Source organism: Teleopsis dalmanni, chromosome 1 (genome assembly GCF_002237135.1).
Source record: "Teleopsis dalmanni isolate 2A chromosome 1, ASM223713v2, whole genome shotgun sequence".
NCBI classification, from domain to species: domain Eukaryota; kingdom Metazoa; phylum Arthropoda; class Insecta; order Diptera; family Diopsidae; genus Teleopsis; species Teleopsis dalmanni.
The window spans coordinates 150743453-150764264 of NC_051846.1; the positions used below are offsets into that span (position 1 = coordinate 150743453).

Below are 20812 nucleotides of genomic sequence, written 5' to 3' on the forward strand. Positions count from 1 at the left end.
AAAATTTTTTGATTTTCGTCAACACATTTCTTAAAATTTCAAATGTTACTATTACACAAACAAATTTTGCATTTCACAAAGTAGGAGAAAAGTAGGAGAAAAAAATTCTCATGTGAGAGCGATTTTTTAGTATATTTGTTGTTTTATCTGGGGCGTGTTTTAAAAATTGTTAAAAAATTGTTTGTGTAATGGCAAGCGCGCGTTGACAACGAACGTTGCTGTCTAATGGGCCCTTAACAGAACAATTCTGGTGAAGATAGTTTGAAGTCTTTTGAAACATGTTTGAAATATAGAACGAAAGACAGTTTGAAATATTTTTGCTAAACTGGCACAAACGAAGTAAAAGTTCGAATTGCTTCTGCACCTATTTTATGCACTAAATTTGGCTCCAATAAGAATTCATTGTTGAAACTGAGTCTTATTTTAACACCAAAGATAGATCAGTCTACAAGATAGGTATAGAGATTTTGAAGAAACGCTGTTATAATTGTGTTACTCTTGAAGGACACTGCATTAATAGATTTATGTACATAAATTTAATTTTGTAGTTAAAAAAGACATTGTCGATAACTGAGGGATATTTTCAAGCCAAAGTTAGTTCATTATACAAGAGAGGTATCGAAATCTTAGAGAAACGCTGATATGATTCTACGAGTATTACCCTTGAAGGAGACTGCATTCATAGATAGAGACATAAATATAGTTTTGTAGATTAAAACGATGTGAAAGTTTATTTAGTGAATGTTTACTATAATCATTTTTATAAAAACTCAATATTATATTAATTATTATTATTTAGTAAGATTTGAAATTATAATTCGTTAATGCCGAGCGTAGTTTTAAATATGTACTGTGCTGTAAATTGGTATAAAATCTCTGAATTTATCTAGAGGAAAAATTTATCTCATTCACATTTCGAAAAAGGTTTAGTGCTATGTCATTTTCTGAAAATTATTTTTCAACCCTAAAATTAAACAAATTTAACTCAACTCGGGAACTCGAAAAACTCAAACAATCTCAGCCAAGAACACAGCATCAATTGCGTTGTTGCTTTGGTAGATGAAAAGGAAAGCAGGAAACAATTTCAAATACTCCCTCACAGAATTGCGTTTCAAATTATTTAAACAAACAGAAATACTTTCTGGTAAACACAATAGAAGTTCCTAGGAATCGACTAAAAATAGCGACGTATTTTCCTACATCAATGCTACAGACGCAGAAAAGTCATAAAATCCCATTAGAGGCACACAAATATAATGACGCAGTTCAGGAAGCAGCGAAGTAAAAACACGCTGTGGAGTTATACATTATATGGTACATTGTATTTGCTTAGATGAATTTCTGTTTTGAATGTGACTTCGAGATACAATTGCAGTTCATTTCAGTATGTGAGAACATATCACGGACACTTTTCGGATGCGCTGCATGGAACGCGTATAAAACGCCATGCTGCGAGCTACGAGGAAAACTGCTGGTAATGACCTTGAACGTGAGACTGTGAAGGAAAATGCATTAGTTTTCCATGAGATACAAAATACACGTCTAATGCTTCGTTTGACGTTAAACATTTCCATGCATTTGTAAGGAAAATCTTGGCACGCAGCGACATTACTTTTTTTATAAATAGAAAAAGAATTTTTTTGGACAAACTAAACATTAAGAATGAATTTTTCGTTTGAGAAAAAATTTTTTTTTTAAAAATTTTAGTTTGGTTTTTAATTTTTTTATTTACTAAAAATAAAACTACAAAAAATTCTTGACCTTTTATGTCAAGTACAATAAAATTTTGAAATTATCGTATAAATTACAATTGCGGTTTCGCTTAAATATGTTAAACCAATTGTCCGCATGGGCCGAAAAAGTCTATTTAATTGAAGACAAAGCCAGCGAGTAGCGAATAGCGAGTGGCGAGCGGTTCCATTGCTGCTCTTATCAACATGGGACGGGGCACATGTGAAGTACAAAACATGTTTGCGAAGTAGTTAAACAATATCACATGGCAATCAGCCCATTAGACGCAAATTTAATTAAATAAAATTCCGTATCTTCTCAACTTAACATAAAAGTGTATCTGTTACTGTATCTAGCAGCGATCGCTTAATCTGTTCCAGCGATCTTCTGGCGCATTTGGGAAATTTAATTTCAATGTTCGTGTATCTCGTGTATCTCAAGTATCTCGATTATGTCAATTTTTCTATTTGCTGGATAATATATTGTATTCTATGCGGTACACGCAAATAAAAACATTAAATAAAAAGATAGATAAAAGATAGATAGATAAAATTACGCAAAAAAATGTATTTGTCAATATACAATTTGTATAGTAAACAACAGTGACAATTTTAGTAATTATTTGAATTAATTTATGATGTATAAAATATTTCCAGATTTTTGATTTCAAAGAATTTGAGCGGACTTGCATCACAAATTTCTTATCCAAACACAGCCAATGTGAGTTGTTGACATGAATATTTATGAACTACTAATTTTGAGCTCTGCGGAAAGCGTATGAATCACAGTATGAAAATTCCCTACATTATTAAATTGAACTTTGTTCACTTTGCAGTAAGAGTTATTTGAAATTACAGGCAAACATTCGTCATAACATTTAAATAATTCATATAAATATAAATTACTATTTTAGCTATGTTTCGTACTCCATAAAAAATGAAATTCTAATTTTTTTTTTACATTTGAAGAATTATGACCCAATCATGTCATTAGCCCGCAAAAAGCATCAAATGTTTTAAAGTGCTTTGATGAAACAGTTTTATATTATGTTTCCACTGCAGCTAAAACTACTTATGTTAATGAAATTAAGATTTAGTCGTTTCCATTGGCATAAGCTGATTTATGCATGTGAAAAAGCTTGTTTATTTATATTTCACATATAAAACATAAGACAAATATTTCAAATTTTGGTAATTTTCTATATGGAAAATTAATTTTTAACGCTTGCTTTAAATTAGTTAATTTATTTATAATAAGCTCATTTATATGAAAGCTCTTTGTATGGCAAATGAATAGTCGTGATGTGATTCAGGTGTGGCTTTCAAGTCCTTTACCAATTTTTTTTTATGACCGCAATTGACTTAATACTTTTTTCTTGAAATGTTAATTTTGTCTTCGAGAACAGAGAAAAGTAAAATGGGGATGTGTCATGTGAGCATGGTTTTACTTTCGTTAAGTTTTTTGCCAAAAACCTTTTCTATATTCAATGTATTTAAGTTGTCGGAGAACACTTAAAAGCGTAATCGAAAAAACAGCTGATGTAAGCAAACTGACTAATAGATCGCACTAAAATCTCGCATGGCACTGTAAAACATTTAATAGAAAAAATGTTGCGCGTGTTCTGCAATCTATAATTTTTGGATACTTACCGTTAAAGTAACATATCTGTCTGATATCTATCAGATAGTAGCATATCTATCTTAAGATATTAAGAATTTTCATGTGAACTTGATAATTGTTGAAAGTTTTCGAGGTAAAGGATAGATGTGATGTGCTATTAATCAATAAGATATAATTTTGAGGCATTGTAACTCGTATCAACATATTTGAAATTACTATTATTAGAAAACAACTGAACTCTATCGTTTTTTATGTCCAGACGTTACCACGATTAATTGCAGTTAAGACATTGCAGTTTGAAAGTGCAAAACTAACAGGTTTGGGAGCATCCCGAATGTAGATCATTAATATATAATCTCCATTATCAACTGTGCAGGCTGGTTTTAAAACGTGTATGGGTAAAAAAATGTTGCCTATCGCTACTTGGACAGAATAGGAAGCTATGTTACGACTAAAACCAAACACCCATTATTTCTTTATAACCGAGAATGGTATACTCGTTCATCCCAATAGTTATTGTATTATATATATTTTATGACACTCTAATAAAGAAGTGAGTTTTAAATAGCTCTCGAATTCATTCAAACTTCAAAAATTTAGTAATTAGCTCTATACTGAGTCATTTTTAGATTATCATCATCTGTTGATGAAGACCCATAATTCCATATTCCGAATTTACACAGTCAGAGTAGGACAAACACAGAAATAACTTTATAGCATACATATTCTGCTCATAATCATTTCCAAAAGCAATATTACGATTATCTTTAATTAAATATTAAAAACAACTTCAACATATATATAACTTTATTTATTATTTTATTTTATTTTATTTTATTATGCATTTAATATGCGTTTAAGTGACGTATAATTATAAATTCATATCGACAGGGCGATAAAGCTTGACATTGAGTGTGTCGTCGATATTGTGCGTTGTGCATCGAAAAAGTGGGTCAATTTTTAATAATGACATTTCAATTTTTATTATTGAAACAAGTAATTCTGAATGCATATTAAATGTCAAGTAATGGAAATTTTCAAGCAGATTTAATGCCCCAGAATATCACGTCTTCGGTTTAAATAATCGCTTATTTCTGAAACGAAATTTCAATTAAGAACTGTGATCGCAAGATTTACGGCATGGAAATGAGCGTTTAGGAAAGCTTAATTATGTCGAATGCATGAAGTGAGTTACAGACAATTTTTATAAACATTTTATTGTTTTTTTTAAATTTATTCAAAATTTTCCTAATTTAAAAAAACTACAAAAAAAAAAAACCAACAATTCTTCGAAAACCTCAACAACTTTCAATTCCATTCAATCTGATCCAATTCAAATCTATGTCACATGCATAATCAACTGCGTTCGCATCGGGCACCAGGCATCGGGCATGCGGTCTGAGACTTAAGTATTCGTCAAAAGATACATTCGAGTGCGGATGGGAATGTTCATTTGTTAGGTTAAATAGAAAAAAGTTGGAGTGAGTAACTGAAATATTGTCATTGGTTTTGTTGATCGTTTTACATGATTGAATTTAGATCGACAGCGACAATCGATTCAGTGTGGGAAGCCTATTCGGTTGTTTGAAATGTGAATGCTGTCAATTGAGGTTGCCATATTACACATTTTATGGAACGTACATGAAAAGTGTAACGCATTGTGAATTCTTTTGTTTTTATTTTTATTTTACTTTTTTTTTGTTATATTGTCATTTCTAGTTTATTGTACCTTATTGTCAATTGAAAATAACTTTAATAAGATCTAATTAATTAGAAGCACTGTCACCGCATGATCAACATGACACAATTAAATCTTTTATTTTTTTTATTTATTTTTTTAACTTTGTACTAAACTTTTTCTATTTATTTATTTTATTGAATAGAAATAAATGTATTTGTAAAATTTATTTGTACTCCACAAATGTTTCAAATACAGACGAACTATTAACGGCAGACATTGTTTAAGTCTTTTGAAGATTGATGGCAACATATGTAACCATAACAAAGCGTTTCATAATATGGTATTGAGTCTTTATGTGATCTAGCAGTGGTTAATAGGAAATGTACAAAATATACTTCAATATTTATTTTAAGAACCATACTAACAGGACGTGTGATATGAGAAGAAAACTGACTAATTGGGGCATATTTTCAAATACTATTTTCAAAAGAGGAAAAGGAAAACATCGCTAATCTACACTATATGTAAGTGTAGTAGAGCACGTCAATCAGTTGGAATCTACTTTTACAGAGTATTGCCGTAGCTATAGGTCAGGGGAGCAAGGGACACTTTCTTCACTTTTAGTATACAGACAATCTGGGCCCTGTTTTCAGCGAGTATTGTGCTACTAGAATATTACTATAAGAGCATACATCCCAATCAGCCAGGATGTTGAGTACCTATTGACACTCGCTCGTAGGTACCTCACCCGGCTCCACGACCTCCCCCCTGATGTCGCTATTCCTATAACCCTTCCTGAAGATCTTGTTCTAGCCTTGTGCTTTAAACCAATACCTGTCCCACTACCTCAATGAGTGGGACCGTAACCTCCACTCCATTCCCTTATATAACAGCGGCTTTCGTGACCCCAGCCACAAAATTTACCGCTAACCTCGCCCCCGCTCATCTGCTCTAATCCCACCCCCTTCATCATAACCTTATTTCCCTAATGTAGCTTAATGTAGCATAACCCAATTTCCCTTGCTCTCTGGCTTAGATAAATCTAGCTCGCTAGGTACTAAGTCTATTTTTTCTCCTCTCTCCCCTGATTACTGGAATGAAGTTTTCACAATGCTGTGGAAATCTTCTCCATTCATTCCTAAGAGGTGATTAAGTGGGTTCAAGTCTCACATGGTGACTTTCGATGCTTCCACCTACTGCCCAAAAAAAAAAGCTAGGATGTCTTCTCAAATGTCATAGCTTGTATCATGATATTACTCTATTAGTATCTAGATCCACTCTATTAGTATGGTACGCTAACCAGTTGGGGCCTCTTTTCAAAGAACACTGTCATAGCTTGGACGAAATTAGGAAACAAAAAATGTCACTAATTTTGTTAGTGTGGCATAGCAAGCCGAACAATTAATGACTGCTTTCACCGACAATTGTCATCGTTACCTATATGTCAGAGAAAGAAAACGATAACGTCACTATCTACTCTATTAATTAAGGATTTACTTTCTTAAGAGTCTGCCAAACATTACCAGTATCAGTAATGAAGAGAAATCTTATTTCTTTAAAACTATACAGTAATAATCTAGAATAAAAGAACGTTTCTTTACTTACTTTACTTAGAGTTCCTGGAACATTGAGAGACTGGAACATATTCCTTGAGACTGTAATATTAGAACAGTCTCAAGGTGTTCTGGAATTTACCATCTCATTCTTTGTCAAAATCATAAAATTAATCATCATAAACATAAACTGATTGCAGTTGTATTTATTACTTATTATAATAATATCCAAGTCTTTGCAGGATATTAGTTTAAAATAGGTATTTAAAATTGTAAACAAATGGAAGCGAGTTACTATATCTATAATTAAGAATATTAATTTGTTCTCCTATTCAATGGATAGGTATTTAAGACAGTCCATTTTATGAAGAAATATCTTTATATACTAAATGTTTTAGTGTTGTCTAGCACGCTTACCACACTTGAGTAATACTTCAGGATTAATTGTGCTATATTAATTTTGAATGCTTGACTCACTTCATGAATTCTGCAGATTGAAAATTAGTATATATACATTCTGTTTGATTTTATGTATGTGTAGAAAAGCAAAAATGCAAAAGAAATATTTTAAGACAAAAATTAAAATTTATTACATATAAATTTTTTACTTTTTTACTTGGATAGATAATATCTAAAATTGACTGAAGAAAAATATTGCAGATTTCATCGCCTTTTCAACAGCATCCAAGCATGAGTTAAATTTCAATCCACTGAATACAGTACACTGTGCGAAAACTGTTATAAATATTAATTTTAATCTAAAGTCAAGTCAAGTTAGTCAAGTGTGGCATGGGCCTATAGTAGTAGATGAAGACTATTGTAATTTGTAATACAAAAATTTTTTAAAAAAAAGCTATGATTGTAAAACGGAAACTCGTGTTTCAATTGCTACTGATAATTTTGAATTGTAATTGAATAGCTTTCTCAGTAGTTGTTGTAAATTTACATAATAATTTTTCAATTAGTAAACAAAAAAAATCTATTTTTTATTTATTATCAATAAAAGGTCAAAATACTAACAAAATAGAGAGCGTCCAGATGAGAAGAGAAAGAGCTTTAAGGCGTTTATTTAAATATTATTAAAAAAATTATCTCAATATTACGTCATCTCACAAAATTGAGCTTAAAACGAGGCAAAACAAGCTCAGAAAAGGTGTAAACAACCAAAACACAGAAACGATAAAGTAACAAAACAATTTGTTTGATTTTAAATTAAAATTTTAATTAATTTCTTACTTTTAATTGAAATATTTTAAAACTAAACTTAACATTATTTATTCTATATAAAATTGTATATATCTATAACTCTGTACTTCTAACTTTCAAAATAAACTAACACAAAGACGTTAACACACAGACGTCTATAACCTCGAAATTTTAATAGCGATCACTGCCGCTGCAGTAGCCGCGACCAGTTGCAACAAATTAGCCTTTAAGTCTGTTGCGCTGTTGCAACCGTCGGAGCTGCATGTATAGATACACGATCTGTAGTCCATGCGATCACCTTTGTTGCGTACGTAATCGCAGTAATTGCCCAAATCTTTCGAAGAACAGAAGCGTTTAGCACCGATTCCACCTTCGAAACGTCCAACATGTTTAATACAAAACTTGGCGTCGTGCACATTCGAACAGTTGCTCGGTTGCAAATCGGGTTCATCGAAGCGCTCGAACCACTCACCGCACTGAAAAGGGTTTGTTGTGTCAGAAGCGTCGCAAACGTAACAATTTATTGCGCTAGCAGCACTTAAGGCAGCAACAACAATTAGGCTTTGCAATAACAACATTTTATCATTTACATGCACTATATTACTTATATATATTACTATATTACAACAGCAACAACAACAACAACAAATGCAGTAAAACAACAATAAATAATATAAATTTATTATAAAATCGAAGCAAAAGACTCAAATGTCAAGTCGATACTGACGTTTAAAACTAAAGTTTTTACTTGTGTTGACTTGACCGGTTTTGTTGGTACACTGTTGCCGCTCATCAAGCAATCAAGTGTCTCTCGTGCTCTCTGTTTCCCTTTGTTTTGCTGGCAATTTTCATTTGGCTTTCTCCCATATTCTTAAGTTACTCATCGTTGCCATGCTGAACACAAATACCAAAACAAACTCGCACCTACATCAGCACTTCTTGTTTTGGCTCACACTGCCACAGAGCGATTTCGGTTGCCTTGCCTTGTGGTTTAAACTTTAGACTGAAGTAGTACATTTACTACCAACACGTTGCACTACTGAGCTCGAATGCACTGCAACTCGAATGTGTGGTATTAACAATTTTTGATTGATTTCGTGGTAAGTAGGGCAGTCTAAATATGGTATGGAATGAGGTGAAATTAATGTACGGAAAAATTTTTATTAAATATTATTCATTATATTTTTTTTTAATGTAAATTAATACACTTTTTTATTTAAAATTTAAATATAAATTTTAATTAATGAAAAAATAAGTAAAAAATTAATCTAAATTTAAATAACTTTTTTTTAATATTGGTTATTAAACCATTTACGATTTTAATAAGCTTATTTTTTTATTTACTTAATTATAAGCTATAAATGCACTCCAACTGAAAAGAATATTTGTGCGCCTAAAGGCACCACTACAACAATTCTAGACTATTTATAAACCTCGTTATTGCTGTGGGCTTAATTTTTTCAATTTGATTTAGGGCTAAGATCCCGCTTTCAAGGTAGTTAAGTCTATCTCTTGATGCAGCTGAGCATTTGCATAGAATATATTCTGATGTTTTCTTCTCCTCATGACAGAGTCGACAGGAATCACTTTCTACCGCACCTATATTCTTAATATGGTGATTGAGTCTACAGTGTCTGGTAGGAAAGTTCAGTGTAGATTTTAATGTCGTTTCTGTTGAGATTAAGGATAGCATCAACTTTGATGTGTTTAGAATCAATGAATCTTTTTGACTGGTGCATGTTTGGGTTGTCTAGTGTTCAAGTAGATTTTGTTTCTCCCGTTCATACAATAAGTTGTTTGTTACTTCGCAGAAAGGCTTTGGACTTATAATAATAATAACAAAAAATTATACTAACAATAATGTAACATAAAGCGAAATTTTATGCTAATATTTTTCTTATACTACTAACATTACATTAGAAGTCTATTGCGATGCCATTCAAGTCAATTATGTTGCCATTATTCTGTAACTAGCCGTAAGCCATACATAGATCTATAAGATCTCTAGCAACTTATAGATTGTAGTTCCATCAAATATCTTCACGTTTGAGAGGTCAATCACAAACGTCAACATGACAACACACATTTTTTTCCCTAACAAAATAAGAAACCCATATCTCTAACAACCTATAGACTGTAGCTTTATCAGATATCTTGACGTTTGGAAGGTGAATCGCAAACGTTAACGTGACAACATAAATTTTTTCTTTAACAAAATAAGAAATCCATATCTCCAACTTTGCAGTTAAACTTTGTTGTTTTAATTGATCATGCATGGTCTTCATAACAGCTCTTCCAGAAAGTGGTGCATCTTTAACATCAAAATTACGAGATCAAAATTTTGCAATATGTGACAACAACACGTATATGACATATGACAGAAATTGATGTTTTATCTGTTATTGCTATAATAATGTGTTCAAGTTTATTATTACACATATTTTGTTTATAAACCTTTTAAAGTTGCTTTCAAAGAGAATGCCAAATTAGGTGAAATATTCCTTTATTTTATGAGTTGTGCACTTCTTTTTCTATTTGAGCCTGATAGAATTCTAAGGATTTACGCTGATACCAATTAAAGCTATAAGTTTGGGCATAGTTTTCTTCTTAAGTGAGAGAGCAAAACCCATAATACACCCATTAAAAGGGCCAATTGGTCAGGACAATAGAAGCTGTCGGACCTGACCGCTGTGGTGTCACTCTTACACCCCTGATCTGGTGCGGCAAGTGAAGCTAACTTACTAGCATTTATACTCAAGACAATATTGAGTGGAGCTCACTGGATTTTAATCGTCTATTATGACATGCAAGCCTTATGGTACATCGCGAATGTTTTAAACGCTTTCTAGTGGGACTCGTAGCTTATACAATTTGCAAATAGGACATTACAGTTTTTCAGTGAAACTTTAATTATTTTATATTGATATTACTATCGTTTATGAAATTTATAAGTCGAACATTATAGTTTTGAAGCAGGACTTTATCTAAAAATCCTTTACGCCTTCAAGAAATAGAAGAAAACCATAATTATAATTGGATGTTAATTGTAGGAAGTTATTTACAAAAAAGTTCCTGTAAGGAACACAAAAATGTTTTAAATTGCCAATAAATGTAATTTCGATATATATTTGATTAATTGTAGTTCTTTATTTGAAATACTTATTTGAAAGTATTTCTCATACCTTTACATGGAATAAACGTACCATTTATTTAATTTGTTAAGTATGTATATCATATTTTTTAGGTGGGATTCCGGAGATGTAGACATAATAAATAAATTTAATTATTTACTTAATTTTTTTTTGTGTTAATTTAAAACACTTTCGTAGTGAATAATTAAAAATTTGAAGGTTATTAACCTTTAATTGTGTTTAAGGCATAAACTTAATGAAGCTTTTATTAAATGATATCATTATTGTAATATTTTTATAATTACTTAAACTTGTAATTACGAGTATTAAATTTATAAAAGATTTATTCACACTCAGCGAAATAGCAATGAAAAAAAAAAACGGTTGTTTAAATATTTTTTTTGAATAATGTTAAAATAAGATATAAAAGTTTTTAATTGAAAGAGTAATAAACTGGAATCAAATTGTTTTTATACTAAACAAATGAGAGGAAAAATTGTAATTATATTTTATCTATCGTTTATTGTAAGGTATGAAAGTCTTCATCTTTACGGTTCATCTTCAACATCACCGCTTCTATGAAATATTCAATTTATCTGTTCAAAAATCTTAAAATTCAAATTCAAATTCAAACCAAACCAACTGAAATTTAGTGATCGTACTGAGAGGTAGAATTAGTGAGTCCATGATCTTAAATTTCTTCTCTACTGTTTTGTTCTTATTTTTAAACTTAGGCAACATTGGTTACCAAAACACATTTTTAGTTATAAGAAAACCAAAGCTTTTTTATTGAGGACAGTTTAATGCAATCGACTTTAAAGTTTTATAGATTACCTAGAAATGCAAATGTAATAGTACTACATAATCAATACAACACTTTGGCAATGGCTATAGTAAAAATTAATTCGTATTGAATCCAAACCTTATATATTTATTATATGACAATAATATAAAACAGATTTTGGTGTTGAAATCCATAATAACGACAGGCTTATCAAACTATGGAAGTCATTAAAACTTAATTTTTTATTTTATCAAAATCTTCATGTTCTTATATTTATATCGGTTGAGAATGAATTTGGACTTATTAACACTAACTGTATGTAGAAAAATATTAGTTTAATCCGTCCTAACACTGCTCAATTCATAAATCACAAATTCTAAAATTTTTATCACATAGAGGATCTAATCATCAATAAGAGACTCAATACTTCTGGACTTCATCTTTCTGGAAAAAGCTTATTTTGCTGCAGAAAATAACTTATCAAAATTGATGACAAGAACGCTGTGCAGTGTGCACCATAATGTAACCCTGTCGTTATAAAAATGAGAGTACTTACACAAATGCAGGAAACCTTAATCGATTCTAGACAGACAATATAAATTTCTGGCACGCTTTCGTAACCATCAGAATGGGAAGGCATAGAAATATATATTGCAACTAAGGCATTTAACGATCAACGAATCTTAATTTGTGAATACAGGAGAGATACAGCTGTCTTTAATTGTTAAGCGCTACTTAAATTAAAATAAATACATTAGTTAAGTTAACTGAGCTATTGAATTTATGATAGGTGAAAGAACATTAAAAACAAAGATAAATTAACAAATTATTAACTGATTATTATTAATCAGGCAGAGTTCGTGATTAATAGTTAATTAAGTTCAAATATATTGACTCTGAGCTCCAGATTTGGCAGGGCACGAATTTAACCCTTGATACTTGCAGTGTCAAAAAATTATTCATGAATAATTAAATATAAGAAGTAATTTCCAAGATCACTGATGATGGGTAAAACCGCTGTATGGTCAGCCAAAAATTGAATTTCTTAAAAAATATAAACAGAGGTTTGGTTGTTGTAGCTTAATACTTTTCGAAATCTCCCTATAATTTACGAAATTTCTTAATTAAATGGTATGAAGACTGAACTCAGTTCGTTAATAAGAACAACTCTGTTTAAAATAATTATAGCATTTTTAATTTTGAAGCATGAGAATAAAAAAATATTTATTAATAGGAAGATATACTTAATAGTATGTTTAAACTGAAACGTTAATTGCAATAATTCACATATATAATTATTAATTGATTTTATTGTGATATTTATTGTAAATTGAATGAATTATAATAAATGCAGTAAAACTGTTGTTAGGTTTATTTGGTTTGTGTATATAATAAGTATCGGAAGAAAAGAAACAGTATTACATATTTGATTTATAAAGAGGTTTTTCGAACAGTAGTGAACTACAATAACAAACATTTTATTTTTTTTCTTTATATATTACTTTAATTAATTGAATTTTTGGTTGATCATACTGCTGTTTCGAGTATTGCCAAATACCCATCATCAGTGGTCTTGGAAATAATTCTTGTATTTAATTATTCGTTAATAATTATTTTATTATAATAAATAATAATATAATAATTTTATTATAATAAATCGAAATGACCAACTTTATAGAATAAGAGTTATAACTTAATTGATTATAATAAGTCAATGAAGGTACTACAAGATATGATATTTAAAATTTATGAATATTTTTATTTTGTCATTTTTTATATTAGTTTTATTTTTTATTTTTATTTTTTTAATTATAAAAACAATAAAATAAAGTTAAAAAAAAATGCAAATAAAAGAAAAATCATTTATTTAATATAGATACATATTTCGGTTTATATCGTAAACCAACTTCAGTAATATTTCTTTTAATTATTGTGTTATTTAATTATAACTTTTTATTTAATTATTATATACAATTTAAAATAATTTACATTTTTTTTTTGTGGATATCAAGTCAATTCTGAATATTTAAACAATATTTATATTGTTATTTTTAATATTTATTCTATTTAAAACAATATAATTAGTTATGCTTAATCTTTGATTTTATTTAAATTTAAGTAAGTTTCTGAAGAGGACAATTAAAGATGATCGTCGAAACATTAAAATGGTTAATAAATTCAAATAAAATAATGATTAAATAGAGTATTGCTCTATAGACCATAATCTATATCCAAATGTCACGTTCTTGATTCTGTTGTCTATATTACACTATAGACAATATAGTGCTATATAGACAAGAGAATTAAGAATACGACGTTTGGATATAGATTTTATTAATATTAATTTATGTTTATTAATTTCTGATCCTGAACCTGATAATGACTCTCAAGGAGAGTTGAAATATAGAAAAAATATAAAACAAATGTTTGATTTTAATTTTAATAAAAAGGTAACCTGTAACCGGATATAATATATACAAAAAACATTTTAATTAAAAATTAAATAAAAATCAGCGATAAAAAAGGTAAATTAAAAATAATATAAATGAGGATTTAATCAGAAATCAACAAAAATTTTCATATAAAAATCATTTTTTAAATAAATTTTCTGTTTAGTTTGAATTCTACAGCATAGAATATACACCGATATACACCGTTAATCATTTCTATCTACACTAATTACTGATTATTGTCCTAGTAGTTTTGTTATATATTTGAATCAACTTCTCACAAAATCACAAACAAACAGACAAATTATATACGGACTATGACGGACTACCACTGACGGTGAGTACTTGACAATACTCGAAACAGCGTTGTATGGTCAGCCAAACTTCCATAAATGCACTAAAATTTTTGTTTTTGTCTTTTCCTTGCTATTTGAATCCGTCTTACTTTTAAATAGTTTCTTTTCATCATTCTTTCTCTCAGCAAAAAATAAATAAAATCACAATATTTTCTGTACTACTCGGGTCAGGTCAGGACAATGGTTGCAATTCATTCGAAATCACTGGAATGGCTTTTCTTACTGAACTAAATTTTTTGTCGGATAGTTTGTCATAAAAATTTTTTTAAAATGATTTTCAATAATTTTCTTTTGTGTCTTCTGTATTGAACTATAAAATGTATAATTTGTTATCTTAAATAAGGAAATTCTCGATACGAAGCATAAAAAAAGATTAGCTGTGAATAATTCATTAGTTCTGCTGCAAAGTCATTTTTAGCAACCTGTTGCTAATGCAAGTCACCTCTCTAAGTCCAATTCGTCTTCTTTGTTCGATGATTGCGATATCGGTTCGGAACACACTAATAGGTCTTCATGGTACACCAGAGATACGTGACTGCAATAGCTTCGCTAATATCAACAAGCAATCACGTACCATTTCGGGCCTGGTTTGTTTTCATTCCTATGTCAGTGGAAAGAAACTCGTAGGAAAACATTTTACATTTTACATGTCGCATGTGTTTTCAGTTTGTAGAAGATAAACGCAGAGAATCAGCAGGCGAATCATGAAAAAATGTTTATTTATTGGAATTTCATTAGAACCATGCTCGGTAGTGTCTTATGTTATAGATGCATACGTCACATGATGTGGCCATTTCTATTGAGTGTTTTTATGTGAGTGCGGCAAGCTACATGCGATTGTTGTGAAACAAGACTTGCTTGACTGTGTGGCAGTGGTTGAACGAAGTTGTTCTGGCAGAAGCGCTCCAAAAGTCTGTTTTCAGTCGATGTTCTCCGCTGGGTGTGAGGGCAATAAACTGCAGAAAACATGCCCGAACGTTTACAAGAATTTCATGGTGGAGGTACAGCGAAAGCTGTTGTTTGCGCTTCGTGTCATTTTGTTCCTACGTCGGTATTTATGGTACAAGTACTTGCCATATTGGCGGCTGCACAGATTCTATATGGTCTGTCTTGGAATGCAATTGAAGCAATGTAACTCTGCGATTCTCATTCTATTCATATTTTTATTACTGTTTTGTTAGTCATCACAGGAGCGGTGCTGTGATTCAGAAATTGTTATTTTAATTTGAAAAAATAAGTTTGAGAATTGTTTATAGTGTTTTTAATGATTTGATTTGGTCTGTTTTGTCATTATAATTGTTTATGCAGATTATTTTCACATAAATATTTCAAAATAATTTTTAAAATTTCATGTTTTTAATTGTTTTGTTCTTTTTAGTCATTAAAAATGTTTATGCAGACTGTTTTTACATAAACATTTTGAGAAATTATTTGTGTTTTGCGTTATTAGTGATGTTAACTAGCACTTTGGCTGTCTAGTTTTTGTATATCTTTTATTTTTCATACTGATATATAATACCAGATATACTTTGAGAACTGCCTGTTTGCGTTTACAAACTGAAATGAACTTCTTATCTTTCGCATTTGGTGCTGGCAGCAAGCACTTTGCCTTTTTTTATATTATATGTGAGTTACTTTGAGTATCTTGAGGAATGACTGTTTCCATGAGCAAAATGATAAGGTTTATCTTATTTTTTGTTATTTTTGATGATATGTAACAAGTAGCTAATTCATGTTTCCGTACAAGATATAGCTATACGAACTCTTTTGAATATTGCCTTATTACGTGAGCTAAGTGAGTTGGTTTACTTACTATAACTTTTATTTTTGGTGCTGACAACCAGCGCTTTGACTTTTGTTTATTTATTACATATGAGTTACTTTGTATACTTTCTGTTTGCGAGAGCAAATTTAAATTAATTTGGAATTCTCGACTTCGTAAATGATTTCAAAAGATCTTTTTTGCATCAAATGGAATTTGGAATTTGTTGAAATATATGACTTGATATAATAAGTATGCATTAAGATTGTATATTAGTTAAAATTAATCTGCAACATAGGCAGTGGGGATAAGAATGAGGTCAGGAAAAAGCGGGGTCACGTAGTACAGATTTCTTTCTTCAATTCTTTGTAAAATATAGGTAAAAAATATAACCTAATCTTTTGTATCATGCATTTTTCTTTTTGATATGGCTGATTTAGTTACGTAATATTTAATCTTTCAATACCATTTTTCAGAAGACTGAATGCGAGTATTATCGTATTAAGCATTTTGGTGAAATCTACAACACTCTCTTCATAGCAGTGTACTAGCTATAATTTAGACAAGAACAATTGGATCTCTAACGCTTTCTTTACTCCAGTGTTTCATTTATGATAAACAGGAATAATGGAATGTATTAACAACATCGTTGGCTGCTTTTATTAATAAATCAGCTTTAAATGGAATACTTTATTGTCATCACAGTTATGTTTTTAATACAAAGATATGGAAGAAGACAAAGGTTGAGGTTGAGCAAAATGGTTTACTTACACTAATCATAGTTTCATTATTTTGATCTTGATATTAAAAAATTTTATAATTAATCTTCTCTATAAGAACGAAGACCAAATAGTTTTCTTTCTCTATCTCTCTCTCTCTCTCTCTTAACATAGTACTTATAATGAACTGAGTTTTCTTTATTTCTTTCTCTCTTTCTCTCTCTCTCTCTCTCTCTTCCTCTCCCTCTCTCTCAACTTAGTACTTATAATGAACTGATCTATCCATATTTTAAGACAATAAACAATGTGAATCTATTAATTACCTCAAATAAATAGAGAATATAACTTATCTGTGCTCTATATTTATAATATCGTATCTCATTTAAGATGACATACATAAGATATTATGATTGATTATGAGAAGATACACCCAATTTATTAATATATTTGATAAATTTTAATAGCATTAAGTATGATGTAGTCTGATATTAATATTACTTGTTATTGATAAACATTTTTGTTCTTATTTTTTATTATTTTTATTAATTAAAAATTAAAAAATATTAAAATTCTCAATTTTTGAAAACGCCACTGTTCCAAATTGTTTTTATAATTACTTTTATACTTTTTAAGCACACATGAACACATTATTTAGCTCGTCGATACACCCCAAGGGTTCACTTCATTGCAGCTACTCTACTCTGCCATATTCCAGAACATATGTCCGTCAGTCTGTTTGTTTGTCTGGCGGTGGATTGCATCTATCGGATATAAATTGTTAAAAACACTGGTAAAGATGCTTGGAATAAATTTTTTTTAACATTTTCTGTATCGATGTTGTTTGGTTTGCTGATGAAGGGTCTTGTTTACCTCCGCAAGTGAGCATGTGTGCGTGTATCTATGTGCGTACGTTGCAATGTATAATTTCCACACAAGTTCAGATACATTTCAAAAAGTACAAAAGGGACAAGGTAAGCGTTACAGACGCTTTTTGAACTGAAATGATATTTTAACACGGAAAGCATTTAAAACAAAACTGGAAGATTGAGTGAAACTCGAAAACTTCATTTGTTTTGAGGCTTCATTTCTGTTGTTTGGAGTTTTTATTAAAATATTTAATGCTGGGAATTCATATGCTCATGTGCTCATCTACAACACTAAAATATATTTAAAGGGAAGTGAAATAGCGGAACTGAAATACAAACATAAACATCAAGAAAGCTGATGAAATTCTTTGGAAAATTACAACAATTATTAGGTTGAACCCAAAATAAACTGAATGATTTCAATTAAAATTTAATACCACAAATAATAATTTCCTTGTAATTATTTTGGCAAAAAGTTATTTATAATTAAATTTATTTATAAATTTCTTACAAACAATTAGAACGTTTGAAGTCATATAAATCATACAAAAATAAATTTCTGACTTTTATTGAAGTACTAAATAATTAGTAATAAAACCAGAAATAATCTTATAATAATTCAGTTCTTCTTCAGTTTTAAAATAACTTTTATATTTTCGAACACCTCTTATCTATATATCCTATTACAAGAAAGTGTAAAGTTATTGATAGATAGTAAGTCATCGTTTTATTAAACACCGTACAAATCGACAGAATTGTTATTATCAAGACCATAAAATTGATAGATCTATTGACCATGATTTCTAGAACGATATTGCTTATGCAGAGTCAGCAATTTACTTGCATTTTATTAAATATGTGTACTCAACACTTTTTTCCTAGAGTATAAATATTATAAATAAAATTAAATTAAAAAATAGAATACTCTTTTACAAACCTATTATGAAACAAGCTCTGTGCCCATTTCTTTCTGGTAAACCATCCAAATGAATTGCTAAGAACATATATAATAGATTTATATTCTGAAAAAAAAACGTTAAAGAGAATAGTCGAAACGTCATGGTAGATCAGAAATTAATATATTTACAGAGACCTATAAATTGATATAACTACAAAAAAGCTTTAAATATAGAGTGGTAGAACTTTTCAATGTTATGAAAGTATCTAAGCTCTATGCTCGATTATTCAAACTCAGAAGTTCCTTATCAATGAAAGAATGATGAATGTCATATGCAGCTCAGTTGAATGAAATATTTTTTTAAATTTAATTAATTTTTTAGATATATTTAATAATTTTCATAATTTTAATAATTTAAAAAACTTATGTTGTTAAATAATTTCTTTTAAGATAGATATAGTTTTAAAAATATAAAAACAAAGATAAGTTAATCATTATGCATCAATAAACATGTATATTATGTATATGAATATAAACCTTCGATCTGGGGTGGGCTTGAGTTTCAATCACTTAAGTATTCATCTCACCAGTGGCTACGTATCTAGTTATAGGTTATATTTTAAAAATAAAATATGAAACATTATGAAGAATAGTAGCATTATATCGAAATCTTCACAACCTAAGCTATACACGAGTGTATACTAATATTAACTTTAAATATGTTTACTTAGACTTAACATTTATTCTACTTTAATTACTTTGAAAAAGGAGTCCCCAAGTTAATGAAGACGACTTGACTGCAGTCCTGGACAGAAACAGAGAAAGTGATTGATAGATGCTACCTCTATTTTCATCTTACCAACTCCTGCATAATCCACTTGTTTGAACTCGCCACCGTTGAGGGCATAGGCGCAATGGCACAGTGCCCCCGATAGTACTCCAGTGAGTACATGAACTACAAGTTTGCTAAAGCTCAAAAATCTTTTCGTTTGTTTTTGTCTAATTAGGCCATAGGGTTCTAGCGACCTCTCAGTCTTCGCGTTATCCTATAAATTGTTAGTCACCGTATTGGTGAATCCTCTATGATCCTAAAGAGTTCGTATATCGATGTTTGTACTGAGAGGGCGGCCTTTTAAGACTATAAGAAGGTGTATACCATAATACATCATTTCTGTTTAAAAAAAAAATTTTGGAATGACAAACTATGTATGTATGTATGGATGTATGTATGTTTGAATAAATTAGACAGTAAACAAAAAAGCAAATTTTATTTCAAAGAAAATTCAAAAATGAAATCAACCATATCTCTCTCTACTTCTCTGCCTTTCTTCCAATTAAAAGGATGTGCTGGCGATCAATAAAGAAAATACTCCTATGCAGCTATGTAAATATAAAATCCTTTTCGGAAAAGTCGTAAAACTCCAAAGATAAAAATTTCAAAGACGTACGTGCGTTACAACACGTGCTACACGGCAAATGCGTGTATCTACATTTGCTGCGCGGCATTAAAACGCAAACTCGCTGCACTCATGCACTTACGAATGGATAGACGGATGGATGGATGGATGTATCTGCGTTTTTCATCTGGTAACTAATTTCGGTGCAAGCCATAAAAGTTATTTTATATAGTTTGACATAACTGTAATTTAAAACCTGACTTCATAAGACCGGACTTCTTTTATTTATTTTTGGTAAACCACGAAACGAGACAAAATGTAGAACTGAAAAACTGGAATGTGAAGAACGAAGAAGAATGCAAAGTAATTGTAAGTATGTAAAAATTTTGGATTGAAGGAAAGCCGTAAGAGGTGCTTGATAAACCTGCTTTCTGATTTAAGCACATTTGTTGCCAAGTCGAGTTTGAATTTTTGTTTTTTATTTGAAGTGATTTTTATTAAAAAGGTAATTACATTGCTTGAGTTTTATTTTTGTGTAATTATTGGTTGCCGCAGTACATTTGTGTATCTTTGGAAGGGTCAGATAGGTCTTCAAGTTATCGTACAATAAACTGAAGAAACTAGTTTTAATTAATCGCACTCAATTTTTCTACTTGCG

General features: G+C 30.0%; 1 protein-coding gene across 1 annotated transcript; it reads right to left on the reverse strand.

Moving 5' to 3' along the window:
* Nucleotides 1-7886: 7886 nt before the first annotated feature.
* Nucleotides 7887-8481, reverse strand: LOC119669349. Its single transcript, XM_038079199.1, has one exon. The coding sequence runs from the start codon at nt 8367-8369 to the stop codon at nt 7947-7949; it is 423 nt and encodes a 140-aa protein (XP_037935127.1). The 5' UTR covers nt 8370-8481; the 3' UTR covers nt 7887-7946.
* Between the last annotated feature and the right edge of the window lie 12331 nt (nt 8482-20812).

Excerpts from the sequence above, each read along its gene's own strand:
- LOC119669349 (XM_038079199.1), bottom strand. The coding sequence starts at position 8,369 with ATGTTGTTATTGCAAAGCCTAATTGTTGTTGCTGCCTTAAGTGCTGCT.